The 14,482-nt window shown below is 41.9% G+C and overlaps 1 protein-coding gene across 2 annotated transcripts in view; it reads left to right on the forward strand.

The window, feature by feature from the left end:
- RORA (RAR related orphan receptor A) overlaps positions 1-14,482 on the forward strand; it is a 703,983-nt gene that overhangs the window by 671,808 nt on the left and 17,693 nt on the right. For both annotated transcript variants that reach the window (XM_078079267.1, XM_078079268.1), the window contains 2 exons: positions 6,473-6,614; positions 10,018-10,413. In XM_078079267.1, coding sequence (XP_077935393.1) covers positions 6,473-6,614; positions 10,018-10,413 — 538 coding nt within the window. The remainder of the gene's footprint in view (positions 1-6,472; positions 6,615-10,017; positions 10,414-14,482) is intronic.

Here is a 14,482-nt window from a genome sequence, read left to right on the forward strand (position 1 = left end):
AAGTCAGAAGTTAGGCATTAGAAGTTTCCAGAGGATGGAAGGCAGAAATTAGAAATAAAACTCAATGAAAGGCACTTGGAAAGGCTAAGGGAGGAAACACTGCAGAGTTCTCTTGGAGTCTGTGGAAATCGATACAGTTGGTGTGTTTGAGGAAGTCAGGATTGTGTGATGTCACTTCTCTTAGCCCAACACTTCAGAAGAGATACTTAAGTGAGAGTGGACTGTATTTAAAATTAGGACACTGGACTTTGAGTGTCAGCACTAATATATACCAGGCATGGGATAACCTTAAGTCACTAACCATTCTGAGCTTCATTTTTGTTATCTACAAAATAAGAATACTAGAGTAGATCTGTGGTTCTTAACATGGGGAAGGCAGTGGAGTCTTCAAGAAGCTTTGTTAAAATATTTATCATATAAATTGATATCCTTTTTTTTTTTTTGGCCTGCAAAAATGGCACCTTCATATTGTTTAAACTCTGTGTATGTTCAGGACTATAGCCCCAAAGGTTCCGGTTCAATAGATTTCAGGTGTATTTTTTTAAAGCTTCATGGGTGATTAGGGTGCACCATCTGTTTGAGAACCTCTGAACCTGATAATCTCTCAACTTCTTCAGTTCTAAAGACCTGTTTGTATCATTCAAATTAACTATTTGCAGTAACTGCGTGTTGGTATGCCGCCACTAGGTGGTGGTAGTGAGCCACAGTCACACCAAGTTCTGCTACCCTGAAGTTCATCATGGTGGCTCTCTGCTCAAGCCCACCATGTTCACAGGGGCACATGTCCATGTATTTTGACATCCATAAAAAGTGAACTTTTAAGAAAGCCAAAGAAGTCATTCATTAGCTCATCTTTTGGCAATAAAGCTCTAAAACTGTGAACTTACTATCTTTTCTAGCTAACTCACAGCTTCAGCAGTTTCTCTCCTCTTAGTACATACCTCTTCAGTTCCACCTAAAACTCCATGCACTGGCTTGTGCTGTCCCTGCTCTTTGTGTGGCCTCAGACTCCCCAACCCCTAGAACTTGTATCTGAGCTCACTCATTTCTCACTGGGACCCTTTCCAGGATTGCTCCGCAGTCAGTAGAGATCCTGCTTCTACATTTATGAGTATATTTTTACCTTTAGGTGGGAAGATACCTACCATATTTTCTACTTCTTCCTCGTCCTTCTTGCTCTTCTAATCCTCCCCCCTCTTAATGTGTTCATTAGCCTTAAATATTTTAGTTTAACTTCCCAAATCCTTAAGCCCCTGAGAAATCACCAGGAATGCCGAAATGAAGAGAGAACAAAAGAGAGAGAGAGAGAAAGAAGACCAAGCCCTCATTCTGTCTGAAATGTAAAGTTCAGGGTTTATCTGAGTCACACAGGCTTACCCTCTCTCTCTCCCTTCATAGCTCTCACCTCATAACCCCACTTGACCCATCCCACACGGTATGTGATAACTCCCCTTGTGGGCATGACTCTGTTGCCTCAGTCCAAAAGCAGGATCTCTTCTCTGGATCTTGGCCGCTCCCAGAACTTTCAGCAGGCACTTGCTCAGCTGACTCAGTGTAGAATAAATGGTGTTGTGAAGAGCAAGGTGTTTCTATTTGCTCACCTACTTTCCCCAAACCCTTCAAAGCTGAGCCATATAAAGAAGTATAGGTCTCTTCCAAGTTGACAGCTTGGAAGCCAGACCTTAGTTCCAGCCTCAGTGTTCAAAGCCCATGTGGAATGCTTCACGGATTTGCCCTGCGATTTATGGCATAATTACTCAGACACCTCTCACAATAGAGGTCTTTAGTGACGCTGTGTCCTAGACGGAAGTTTGTTGTTGTTGTTGTTGTTGTTAGTGTTTTATTTGTTTTCCAAATAAACCCAAATAAATTAGAAATAAATAAGGTGCATAAAAGGAGACCTAATGGCTCTGGTCAGAAATGAGGGAAAACGGTGAGCTCATGAGACTGGTTTTCTCATGTGACTCCAGCCCACATCTGGCTGTAGAAGAAGAATCTGTAAAATACCTGGGCAGTGGCCTTTAGTCCTGCTAACAGGGCTCACCTGAGGAAAACAGCAATTTCAGAGCAGATCAGTCTTGCTACTTTATTCATACCTGTCTCTTTGTCTAATTTAATGGTTGCCCTCTCTGAGAACAACCAAGTGGGAATCCTTTTGACATGCAAGGGCAGCAGAAAAATAAAAAGGATAAAAGTGTGTGTTCTGGAATTAAGCCACATGAATTCATATCCTGCCTTTACCCCATGCTAGAGGTGGGGCTCTAAGACAGTCGCTGTACCGAAAGCCAAGGAAATGGTAGTACCTTCCTCATACTTTAGAATTACAGGATGTCATCCACATAAAGCGCAGGGGCACCTGACACATAATAAGCACTGTTTTAACGATACCTGGGATTTGTTTTAATCAGGTAGGCAAGACACACAGACACAAAAATGTCATGAAGGAGGAAGGCTTTATACTCACAGGTCCCTAGAAACAGGAAGGGCCACAGTGGGAAGCAGCAGGGTCAGTCAGGAGGTAGAGAGAGAAGGGGAAAATATGCAGAGGAGACTTTGTTGTCATTTCCCTTAGTAAGGAATGGGCAAGGCAGGGTAAGCAGATTTAAGGTTGACTAGTTTTAGCCAGCCCTGGAGTCTAGGGGCCATCGTAGTTGTCCGGTATCTGGTCCTGGGATAAAATGGGCAGGGGACAATAGTGGCTCAGAGTAGGAGAGCCTCATAGAGGAGGTGGTTGGGTATATGGGCTCTGGACTGGTTGGTTTGCCTATGAAAAGTGTGCTCCCAGGCAAGTTGTTTGCAATCTCTAAGAATTAGCAAGCCCTGGGAAATATAATCTCTCCTGGGTCACAAGGCCCCAGGAGGTCAAAGCATCAAAAATATGGAATAAAAATATATGATTAATAAAGCACTAATTAAAAATTTCTCTGTTGTCATCATCATCATCATCATCATCATCATCATGCCTTCTCAGCATTCCCTGGTAGTAGAGCAAACTGATGGGTGTTTTGTTTTTTTTTTTTAAGATTTTATTTAATTTATTTGCCAGACAGAGAGCGCACACGGCAGGCTGAGGGAGAAGCAGGCTCCCTGCTGAGCAAGGAGCCCGATGTGGGACTCGATCCCAGGACCCTGGGATCATGACCTGAGCCAAAGGCAGACGCTTAACTGACTGAGCCACCCAGGCATCTCTAAACTGATGATTTTATATGGCTTCTATGCCAGCGTCCTGGAACTCGTTAGTGATGGTTGATGTTAATTGGCGTTTAATAAGTGGAAACTAGAAAGTAGCATCTTTTTTGTTAATGACCCAGCCATTATTCAAGAGCTGTATCTAGTTCTGGATTTTGTATTTTTGAAGGAAGTGGAGAAACCGGAGAGGATTCTGAGAAGAAATTCTTTTTTTTTTTTTTTTTTAAGATTTTATTTATTTATTTGATACAGAGAGAGAGATAGCGAGAGCAGGAACAGAAGCAGGGGGAGTGGAAGGGGTAGAAGCAGGCTTCCTGCCGAGCAGGGAGCCCGATGCGGGGCTCGATCCCAGGACCCTGGGATCATGACCTGAGCCGAAGGCAGACGCTTAACGACTGAGCCACCCAGGTGCCCCTGAGAAGAAATTCTTAATGGGGGGAGAGAACCTAGGAGGCAAGGTGACAAATGCTGTGATTTGGTCTACAGGTGAGGGGTCGGGAGATAGCCTGGCAGTCCATTCAAATAAGAAGAGATCACTCAGGGGCGCCTGGGTGGCTCAGTCGTTAAGCGTCTGCCTTCGGCTCGGGTCATGATCCCAGGGTCCTGGGATCTAGCCCCGCATCGGGCTCCCTGCTCCGTGGGAAGCCTGCTTCTCCTTCTCCCACTCCCCCTGCTTGTGTTCCCTCTCTCGCTGTGTCTCTCTCTGTCAAATAAATAATAAAATCTTTAAAAAAAAAAAAAAAAAGAAGAGATCACTCAGACATTCCCCATATTTGATAATCCTAGAACAAAATGGAGCAGGTTCATTGTGAAGCAAGCAAAATTCAGCCTCAACTAAAGGAAAAGCAAGGAATTCCTGATCCTAGGCACCTGTGGTGATAGCAAACACGGAGGGTCTGAAGAAAGGTAGAGTCTCAAGAAATAGACACCTTTCAGCTTTGATAGGATTATGTATCTCAGACAAACTGAATACCTAGACCCATGACCTCTTCGTATCTCTTTCTAAGGATTATCTGCCTCTGTTACCATTTTTATTTTCTTGAATTCTCTTCATTAAGCTCCAAAGAAAGCTTTACTTCTTCTCACTTCCTTTTCATAGAGGAAAAAACACAGCAAACAAACAAAAAGCCCACAGCTTTAGATATTTTGAGAAAAGTGAGATTGCTTCACAGAAGAGGCCAGACTTAATATAAGGGAGGTTCAAAGCACATCACACAGTCGGAGACCCTGGGCCCCCAGCCCTGCCCATGTTTAGGCTAGTGAGTAGTTCAGCAGACAGCCAAGAGTGTATGACAGGTCAGTGCCCTGCCCCTCCCATTCTAGATTGGCTTCCAAAACAAAGAGGTGGAAACTGATGTCATATCCATCATTACCATTGACTTAACCCACAGTCACCAACTCTTCACAAAAGAAAGCAGATATACTAGATTGCTCTTCCCATATAATTCACATTCCTTTCCACCTGCATACTGTAGAAAAATCAGAAAGCACAGATAAACAGAAAGATGTTTATTTTTATCACCTTTTTATGTCAATAATTATATTTCTGAAATACCATTTTACTGGTTTCGGAATATATGGATATCCAATATGACTCTTGCAACTCATTAATGTAGGACATTTAGCATCTTTCCAAATTATTTTTATATTTCAGACCGTGCTTATGATGAACATCCTTATAGATAAGTCTTTATATTCTTATATTCCTTTAAAATATATTCCCTAAAGGATAATTATTGATTCAATAAATAGACATATTTTTAAGGATTTTGATACAACTGCCAAGTTGACCTCCAGAAAAATCTTTTGGTGAGAAAGTACCTTTGTCAGTGTGCCTGCTACTCTGTCAGTTCTTCAGGACTTTGCTTCTCCTCTCTCCACTGGTGTCCCCTTTACTGGGGTCATGTATCTTTACCATTAAGGATTTGAAGATAATGATGCTCTTTTGTACCCTTCATGGCTCTGCATCATGGAAAGGACTTTGGTTACCTTCCTTTTCTTCAGTACCTTCCTAGCTTGCAAAACCACTAAGAGATAAGTCAACAATAAAGAGACAATCAACCCCCCCGTATGTTTAGAAATTAAGAAATGTGCTTCTAAATAATGTATTAAAGAAGAAATCTGTTGAAAATTAGAGCATGTTTTCAAATGAATGGTAATGCAAATACTACATAGCAAAACTTATTCTAAAAGGTAACCAAAAGGAAAATGTGCAGCTTTCGGAAAAGAATGAACACAGAAAATTAATGATGTAGTAAGGATCCAGCTCAAGAAATTAGCAAGAGTGAATGAATGAATAAGTGGATGAATAAATTAAATTCTTGAAGTCAGTAGCTCCTTAGGCATCTTTGCACACCCTCTCATTTCCAAAACAGTGCTTAACAAGTACGTGGAGGGGCGCCTGGATGGCTCAGTTGGTTGAGCATCAGACTCTTGGTCTCAGCTCAGGTCATGATCTCATGGGTCCTGGGATCGAGCCCCGAGTCGGACTCCATGTTCAGCAGGGAGTCTGCTTGAGATTCTCTCTCCCTCTCCCTCTGCTCCTCCCACTCATGCTTGCTCACTCTCTCTTTCTCTCAAATAAATAAATAAATCTTAATTTTTTTTAAAAAGGCAAGTAAATGGAACTCAATGAACATGGGATTGGCTTTGTTAAATAAAGGCCATGATTCTGAATACCTGGTATTTCCAAACTCTCAAGGGTTGAGGAGTATTCCCATTCTGACTTCTCTGCCAAGATAATCAATCCAAGTGTCATTTAAGTTCTTAGGGCAGGAGATTCTTTCTTAGGGAATGCAAGATGCCTGGAGTGTGGTAGAGTTCAGTGGGCTAGCAGAAATAATCCAGGATAGCAGGATTGCAGCTACCATGAGTTACAATGAGACAGCATTTTCCATATCTCTGGACATCTCAGAGAACTGTTTTGTGTTTATTCCACTAAAAATATTTTGGAGATAAAGGTTAAAGATAAGTGCCTTTGTACCGATCCATCAAGCACATGGTTTGGTCATCAGAAGTCAAGAACAGGGCCTGATCACATAGGCAGCCATCTATTGGAGTTAAAGTTTCACATGTGTAAGGGACAAGGGATTAGGCTCTAGGGATCAATTTTACCCAAGAAAAAGAAGTGACTTTAATGTCATTAATGGTCTCCTGGATGATCTACTATAACTTTTAATTCTCCATTAAGCATTAATGCCGCTCAGTGCTTAGTATACTGTCTTCAGTATCCTACGGCTCAAACTGACACTAACCTGTTTTCTGTTTTATAACTGAATCACAGGGCTTTTTCAGGAGAAGTCAGCAAAGCAATGCCACCTACTCCTGTCCTCGTCAGAAGAACTGTTTGATTGATCGAACCAGTAGAAACCGCTGCCAACACTGTCGATTACAGAAATGCCTTGCCGTAGGGATGTCTCGAGATGGTGAGCACTCATAGTTTGAGTTGTACAGTAGCATGGGCTTGTGAAGGGGCCTTCTGAGCCCTGGACCCAGATCTGCCCCTCCCCCACTCGACCCCACCTCCTTTGGAGGCCTTGTGGGTGCCACGAAACCGGTTACTTCCTCCTCCGTAATCCACTGGGGGTCCGCTGGGGGTGAGGGTGGCATGGAGGAGAAGCATCTGTGTGGTCAGAACACCTTCCGATTTTAGACATTCAAGACATTACAGGTTGTTGACCTGATTGAAGGTGATTGAAGGTACATGTCGTCTGAGGGCCTTAATAAATATTCCTCTTATAGGCATTTTCCCCAGTAAGAAGCACAAGCCAGAGCTAATGGTTAAGGCTAATTGCTAGTGCTTTACACTAACTAGTAAAGCTTATTGGCAGTTGGAATGAATTAGCTTTTATATTAACTGGATATTTTGAATCACAAATCAAAGTCATATATTTGGGGTTTTTTAAAAACTTTTAATTAAGTTTTTAAATTTTAATTCCAGTGTAGTTAAACATACGGTGTTATATTAATTTCAGGTGTATAATATGGTGATTTAACATTTCCATACACTCCTTAATCCCCATCAGCTATTTCACCCATCCCCCGACCCCCCTCCTCTCTGATATGCTTTATTTTATTTATTTATTTATTTTTTAAGATTTTATTTATTTATTTGACGGAGAGAGACACAGCAAGAGAGGGAACACAAGCAGGGGGAGTGGGAGAGGGAGAAGCAGGCTCCCCGTGGAGCAGGGAGCCCGACGCGGGGCTCGATCCCAGGACCCTGGGATCATGACCTGAGCTGAAGGCAGATGCTTAATGACTGAGCCACCCAGGCGTCCTGATATGCTTTATTTTAAAAGAGTACCCTCAGTTAAAGTTATTACTTCTTTTTCCAACAAGAACATTTTTTACTTAAGGCATGCTTCAGAATACATGGTTCTATTGGATATACGTTAAGACGTTCCATCCAAGAAAAGTAGAATACACATTTTCTTCAAGTACACACAGAAGAATCCCCTGGTTAAGTCACATAAAAAGAGACATAACAAATATCACAAATTTAAGTCACACCAAGTATATTTTCCAACCACAATGGTACAAAACTAAAGATCAACAATAAAACAAAGCTGGAAAATCTACAATGTAAATATTAAATATTTAATATGTAAAAACTATACAACACACTACTGCACAAGCAGTAGACCAAATAAGAAATCAAATGGCAAAGCAAAATATGTCTCAAAACAAAAGAAAAAGTCATGTATTTGTACATACAGAATGTGTGAAAACAGGGCAAAGCATGGCTCAATGACAAATGTTCTTTTCCTTAAAAGAAGCTGTTTTAAGAAATAGAGGCCATCTATCACTCAGCTGCAAAACATTTCAAGATCTTCCTGGAACACTATCTTAAGTGCATTGAATAATCAACACCAGATTTCAAGACAGTTATTCTTATACAAGGAAACTGGGCAGAAAGTATAGCGGATACATTTTAAGGACTTTTACGAACATACAGGCTGGCTGGCTCTCTTAAGAGATCCCCTTGAAGGAAACATCTCTTCCAGTGGAATTCCAGCCTGTGGAAAATATTTCAGAATGCTGGGCAGGCGTTCAGAAAGCCTGCCTTCCCCATAATCAGACGTTCTTGGGGCCTGCAGACCAGCCCAGGCACGAGTTACGGTGTACGTCGGTAGCGATGCACAGGATGGCCACTAAGAATACACAGGCACAAAAATAAAGTTTGGGACATTGGAAGATGCAAGTCACAGAACTTATATACACAGAAATTCCTGTGACATGCAGCTCTGCAGATTTCACCTTTCAGTGACACTAAACTAACAAGGTCAAGCATAAGCTCTTGTGAACTTGTAAGCTAAGATCACAAGTCGTGTGTGCATTTTCTCAAGAACTGATCCTTTCGTTTCACTTGGAGGATAGTATAATTACTCTTGTTAATATTAAGGCAAAAGTTAAAACACAGTTCAGAGTCACAGCAGAATGAGTCTCACCTATGGTTATTAATCCCTCTGGGTGTTCTGGAGTATTCTTTAAAAGAAAAAAATACATATACCTTCAGTATACCTCTTGGAAATTTTGCACAGAGGTAGCAACACATGTTATGGGCTTGATGTGAATGTCGGGGCTTCAGTGACAGGCCTGAAACCCAGAGCTCAGAGCAGCCTGATTGCTGCCTAACCAGCCCCAAGTTTGTTACCTGAGCCATGGAAACTGGAAATTGACCCGGATCCCACTCACTTGTTTCCTGTGTGTGAAGGGACAGCACGTCCTCCTTGGCAGGAAACAAATCTGCCAGCTGACCCAGGTGGTTGTCCCTGGTTCCCAACTTCACTTCCATCTCTCTTGCCTCCTGCCCCTAGACTCATAGAATTATAATGACGGTCAAATGGCTGACTTCATCCACCCGGTCAGGTATCAGTGTAACCACAATCAGTTAGGAGGTCTTAGTCCCTCCAGCAGAGGCTTTCTCTGCATACACAGAATCGGGCTGAGAGAAAATGGGTTTGTGGGAGAGTTCAGACCAGGAAATCATAAGGTTCTTTTATCAATTATCCGGTGTTTTAGGAGAGATCATTTGGGATTCTGAATGAACAGGAAAGATACTACACTCATTGTTCCACTTTAAATATGGGGACACATCCCAGGGAGAAACATTGCAAACACAAATTTGCCCAACAGGGATCTTACACAGTGTTTGCCCTTCCCAAAATTCTGATACTATTTTTACTTGAGGGTAAATGAGAAGAGCAGAGGTCACTTAAAGGTGGGCCCAAGGGTTCCGCGGGGGTCACCGTGACCCAGGAGGAGGAGAGGGGGCTTCTTAGGTCAGGTAGACTCAGAGATATAAGTCAGGGAATTGCAAAGAAGCCTCATTGTTGAGGTCTCACAGCAAAGCCCCAGCTTCAGCTGTTTGATTGGGAAGGAATAAATGAATGAATAAAAGTTAAGGTTCGGCTGCTTGTGCCTCGATGTACCCCTGTGAGTCTGCATCCCTGCACATCAGTCTGAACCCTGGGAAGAGAAAGAGGTGGTCGAGGCAAGCGGCATGGGCGGAGAATGAGCAAGCCTATCAAGTCACACATGAGCGGTTCCCACTGAGCGTCGGGTTATGTGACAGCAGGAGGACAGACGTGGTCATTGCCCTTCCACCAGTCCCAGGTCTGTTTCTGAAACGTAGCTCCTCTGGGATGTGGAGCAAGCCTGTGTGGGGTGGGACCGTTTTCACCTCTGGATCATGTCCTTATTTTTGTGGCGATGTGGTTTTTGATGGAGATTGTCTGAGACTTAAAAGGAACCCCCAACGCATGCTGGAGAGAATAACAAAGAGAAGCATATTGTCTATGGTGTGGTCTGGCTTTTCTCTTCCAGCTGTAAAATTTGGCCGGATGTCAAAAAAGCAAAGAGACAGCTTGTACGCAGAAGTACAAAAACATCGGATGCAGCAGCAGCAGCGAGACCCCCCACAGCAGCCTGGAGAAGCTGAGCCGCTGACTCCCACCTACAGCATCTCGGCCAACGGGCTCACCGAGCTTCATGAGGACCTCAGCAGCTACATCGACGGGCACACCCCGGAGGGCAGCAAGGCAGACTCGGCCGTCAGCAGCTTCTACCTGGACATACAGCCTTCCCCAGACCAGTCAGGTCTTGATATCAATGGAATCAAACCAGAACCAATATGTGACTACACACCAGCATCAGGCTTCTTTCCCTACTGTTCATTCACCAACGGAGAGACTTCCCCAACTGTGTCCATGGCAGAATTAGGTAATGGCCTCCATGTGTCCGTTGCGACGCGTCACTCCTGCCCTTTCAAGTAAATGGGGGGTGTTTGACTTTCCCCTAATGAGTTATGTTCTCAAAATGATACTAGGAGAGCAATTTCACCTCTACCATTTGGACCCCTTCGAAGTTCCACCCTGCCCCCTTGTTTTTGATCGTCCACTGTTTCCCCTCACATATCCAGAAAACATGTTGACCTGTCCGTATCAGAGATGGGGCAGCATGAACTTGAAGCTGTCTTTAAATGCCACAGAAACTGTAAACTCGGGGGGTGGCCCCATTAACTCTGTTCATCATTTCCTTTAGTTATGATCCAGGTGTTGCTTTACACCTGAAGTCATAAAAATGGAAGCCCACACACTGCCTGGGCCATACACATTTTTTTTTTTTGACCTGCGCAGAGTTTTAAAAATTTTTGAACTGGTTGCTAAAGTTTTAAACCTAGACAATCCTGCCTCAAAGTTCGGATTTTTCAGCTTCTTGTGAGAGGGGAGAAAATGACCTAGTTATACTGGGCCAGCATTGGTGACTGGCAACAACCAGTTGGTACCAGTAAGGTCCTAACACCTTGACATGTTTTCCCATTTTATATCGCTGCCCAGCTCCTGTAGGCATCTAGGTTTTGCAGCCCTGGGGTATTCTATGAATGTTAAAGGGAAATTGGCGTCTTTATTTGCCAAAATGGTTTGGTGATGGATATTGGGGACAAAACTGATATATTTCATAGAAAACTCACCATGCAAAAACAAACAAACTTGTCATCTCCTTAATCCTGTGTGACATTGTTGCTTTTTGGGAGGTGTGACCTAGAAATGTTGAAAACACAGACGCTGGAAGACTTGCCATTTCGAGGAAGTGGTGTTAACAACCCCTGTTGTAACATTTCATCGATTTTTAGGTACAACACTATTATTAGCGAAACTTGGATAAGAAAGTTTGCAGTTTTAGAATTTGATGTGCTCCTCCCCGTGACTCCTCACACAAGGTTATAGTCCTTTGGGATATTTCAATTAGTCGCTGTGGAGGTGACTAACTTAACACGAGGAGAGAATGAAGACTTCAGATGGAAAAGACCCAGCAGGTTCTGACTTGAGCACACACATCCTTAGTTCACAGAAATAACGGTTGTGTTCTTTAGATGGTTTCTCCACCTCTGTACCCCATAAAACATTTTTAAGTGAAATTTATATTTCCAGTAAAATCTTTCTCCAAATAGAACAAATTGAATGTTCTTTACGGTTTTTACACAAGCACCTTTTTATGGGTCTAAATTTAAATCCTCAAGAGCAGGGACATTTTAAGCGTGGTCTTTAACCACTGAACAGCATTAAAGGTGGATTGCAGCTCTTTTGATTAACAGAGGAACCTCTGAACTAGAAGCCAAGCTGAGCAGAGGTAGGTTTGATATTTTTTTCTTGAACTAGAACAAAAACCTTCCGTTTTTGTCGTGAAATCTTGGTTGGCTGCGACTTAAGCAGAACTGTAATGAAAGTAAAATTTTCAGAAATGAATAAGGATTTGATTGAAAGCTGACATGATATCATGAAAAATGACCTGGCTCACTTTCAGTTTGCTTCCACCTTATAAATACTAGCAAACCTGTCCTGTTTGCTTGTCAAACGTTCAGCCCTAAAATAAATCCATGGGGCTTAGCCAAAGTGTTGCCCTTAAATATGGCCCTTCGGCTAAATGTGCACTAATACCTGAGTGGGGCCTGAAATGGCAAAACCAGTGCCCCCTGGGCCCCCCGGTCAGTGTCTTCCACAACTGTTACCTCCCACTACAGTCTGGGAGCCCTGTGCCCTCAAATGTTCTCCATGCTCTCCTAAATTGGGGGCTTTTCACGTGTCTTGTGGCATTTTCCAGGATCAGTAAAATTAACTCATCACTAGGATTAGTCCCAAACCCAAAACTAAATAAGAATTTGTCTGAAAAGAATATAATTGGGTTCTAATTTTCTTTCCCATTTACCTGTACAAAATATTTGGAGGAGCTGAGCAATATAGAAGTGGCCAAAGACATTGCTGTTCCTTCTTCAAAGCTATCTGGGGTTCCCTGATATTTCCTTTGGGGCCTCAAATCCTGCTATCTTTTTTTTTTTTTTTTTCCAATTCCAGTATAGTTAACATACAGAGTTTTATTAGTTTCAGGTGTACAATATAGTGATTCCAGTATTACTATCTTTTTAACTAACACCCTTGACTTCATTTTAGGCAAAATTTTGTCATCAGATTTTAAACCAATGAAACCAGTTATACAGTTGGAAAATAAATTGTAAATTGACATATCCTAACCTCAATTTTCTCTTTCAATAATAGTGTCTACAATCTGTTACTTTTAGTGGAAATACATCTGCATTCCTGGCTAGGAGATTTTGCCCTTGAGGTACATACAATTAGTACCTGAATTATACATTCCAGATAAACAACCTAGGTTCACTTAAAAAAAAAAAAAAACTGCGTGTGTCACTATAATTGAAAACTAAAGCTTTGTGCAGAAGAGTCACCTGATTATTGGACAAAGCACTAGTCAAGAAGTCAGCTTATATGTTTTGTGGTCCTAGGTTTGCTATAGGTTGTACAACCCATTGTAAGTCATGTACCTTGCAAGCTTCAGTTTCCCTACTTACAGAATATAATGATTAAGCACAGACTGGCCCCAAATTATGTATGTTTGAATCACTTGCCACTTGTCTGCTATGATACCTTGGAAAAGTCACTTAACCTCACTTGGTTTCATCATCTGTAAAAGGGAGATAAAACCAGTGCTTTCCTCCTACGATTGTTATGAAGATGAAGAAAATATACATATTCAGAATATATGTGTATATATAAGTTATATGGGGCTAGCACATAGTAAATGCTATTAAATATTATCATCATTATTAATGGTGTTATTATCTGTAAACTGAGGAGAGGTCGGACCAGGAGATGTCCAAAGGTCCTTTCCATTGTGAAAATCTGTGACTAACTCAGAAGTCAGGATTTTCCATCTGAAGTACCTAGACCTTAGCCATGTTGAAGAAACAATCATGGTTGAGAAGGTGAACTGATTTGTCCATCACAAAGTGAGTTTATCTGCTGAGTGCAAACCAGAAACCAGGTCTCCTAACTCCTAGTTGCACGGTATTTCACTATTCCAGAGTGTTTCTCTAAGAGACCACACTAACTTAACTTTTACTCAGTCTGACCGTATTGTCCTTTGCTGAAATGGAGATTTAAAAATAGTAAAGTGTCTGAAATCTTAACACTTGCCAAATCAACTGTGAATTGTAAAGGCAGTTGGTGAGAATGCAGCCACTGCCCTCTACTGGTTCGACATGTACATTACGCCATTCCTTGTCTGACTTCCGAATGCTGGGCTCAAATAGGTAGGGATGGGTGGGAACAATTTTTAGGGTGAGGTAAAGCAGGATGCTGACCCATATTAACAGGAAAAGAAACATGATCTGGAAGGGAATACTATGAGCCTCTTCCCATTCATCACTTCACAGGATTCCCCCAGCTTCCCTGCAAATACTTCATCTTCATTTTTTTCATATCTGCAAAAATTAGTTTACTATATACAAATTTTTTTTTCTTGTTTCTGACTCATTGTTTTTGTCTTTACTCCCCTCTTCCCTTCACAAGCATCACTGATTCTAAGACACATAAATTACTGGCTTCTCCCTCTTACGGTCATTGTCTCTGTTTCTTTCCTTTATTTTTTTCCCTTCTGTTTACGCTTTATTTTCCTGGTATTTATTTATGTTATGTTCATGTCTGTGTGTTGCCAAATAGGGCTGTTAAGATTTATTGTGTTTCAGTGTCTCTAGGGAGACTCTTGTTTAAGCTTCATTTAGGTGAACCCACTCTGTTTTCACACAAACAAGTCTGATTCTGTTTGCTGAAAGCAGTGACAAATTTCCAAACAGACCCTCTTACTACCATTCTTTGAAAAGGCTTTCCTGGTATATCAAGACCCTGGAAGGAGATCCCTTTGGGGTATGGTTTCATATTTATGGAATCTTGTCAGTTCCCTTAAAATACTTCCATCGTCCTTCCCTGCCATGACG

This window comes from Halichoerus grypus, chromosome 8 (assembly GCF_964656455.1).
Source record: "Halichoerus grypus chromosome 8, mHalGry1.hap1.1, whole genome shotgun sequence".
Lineage (NCBI taxonomy): Eukaryota > Metazoa > Chordata > Mammalia > Carnivora > Phocidae > Halichoerus > Halichoerus grypus.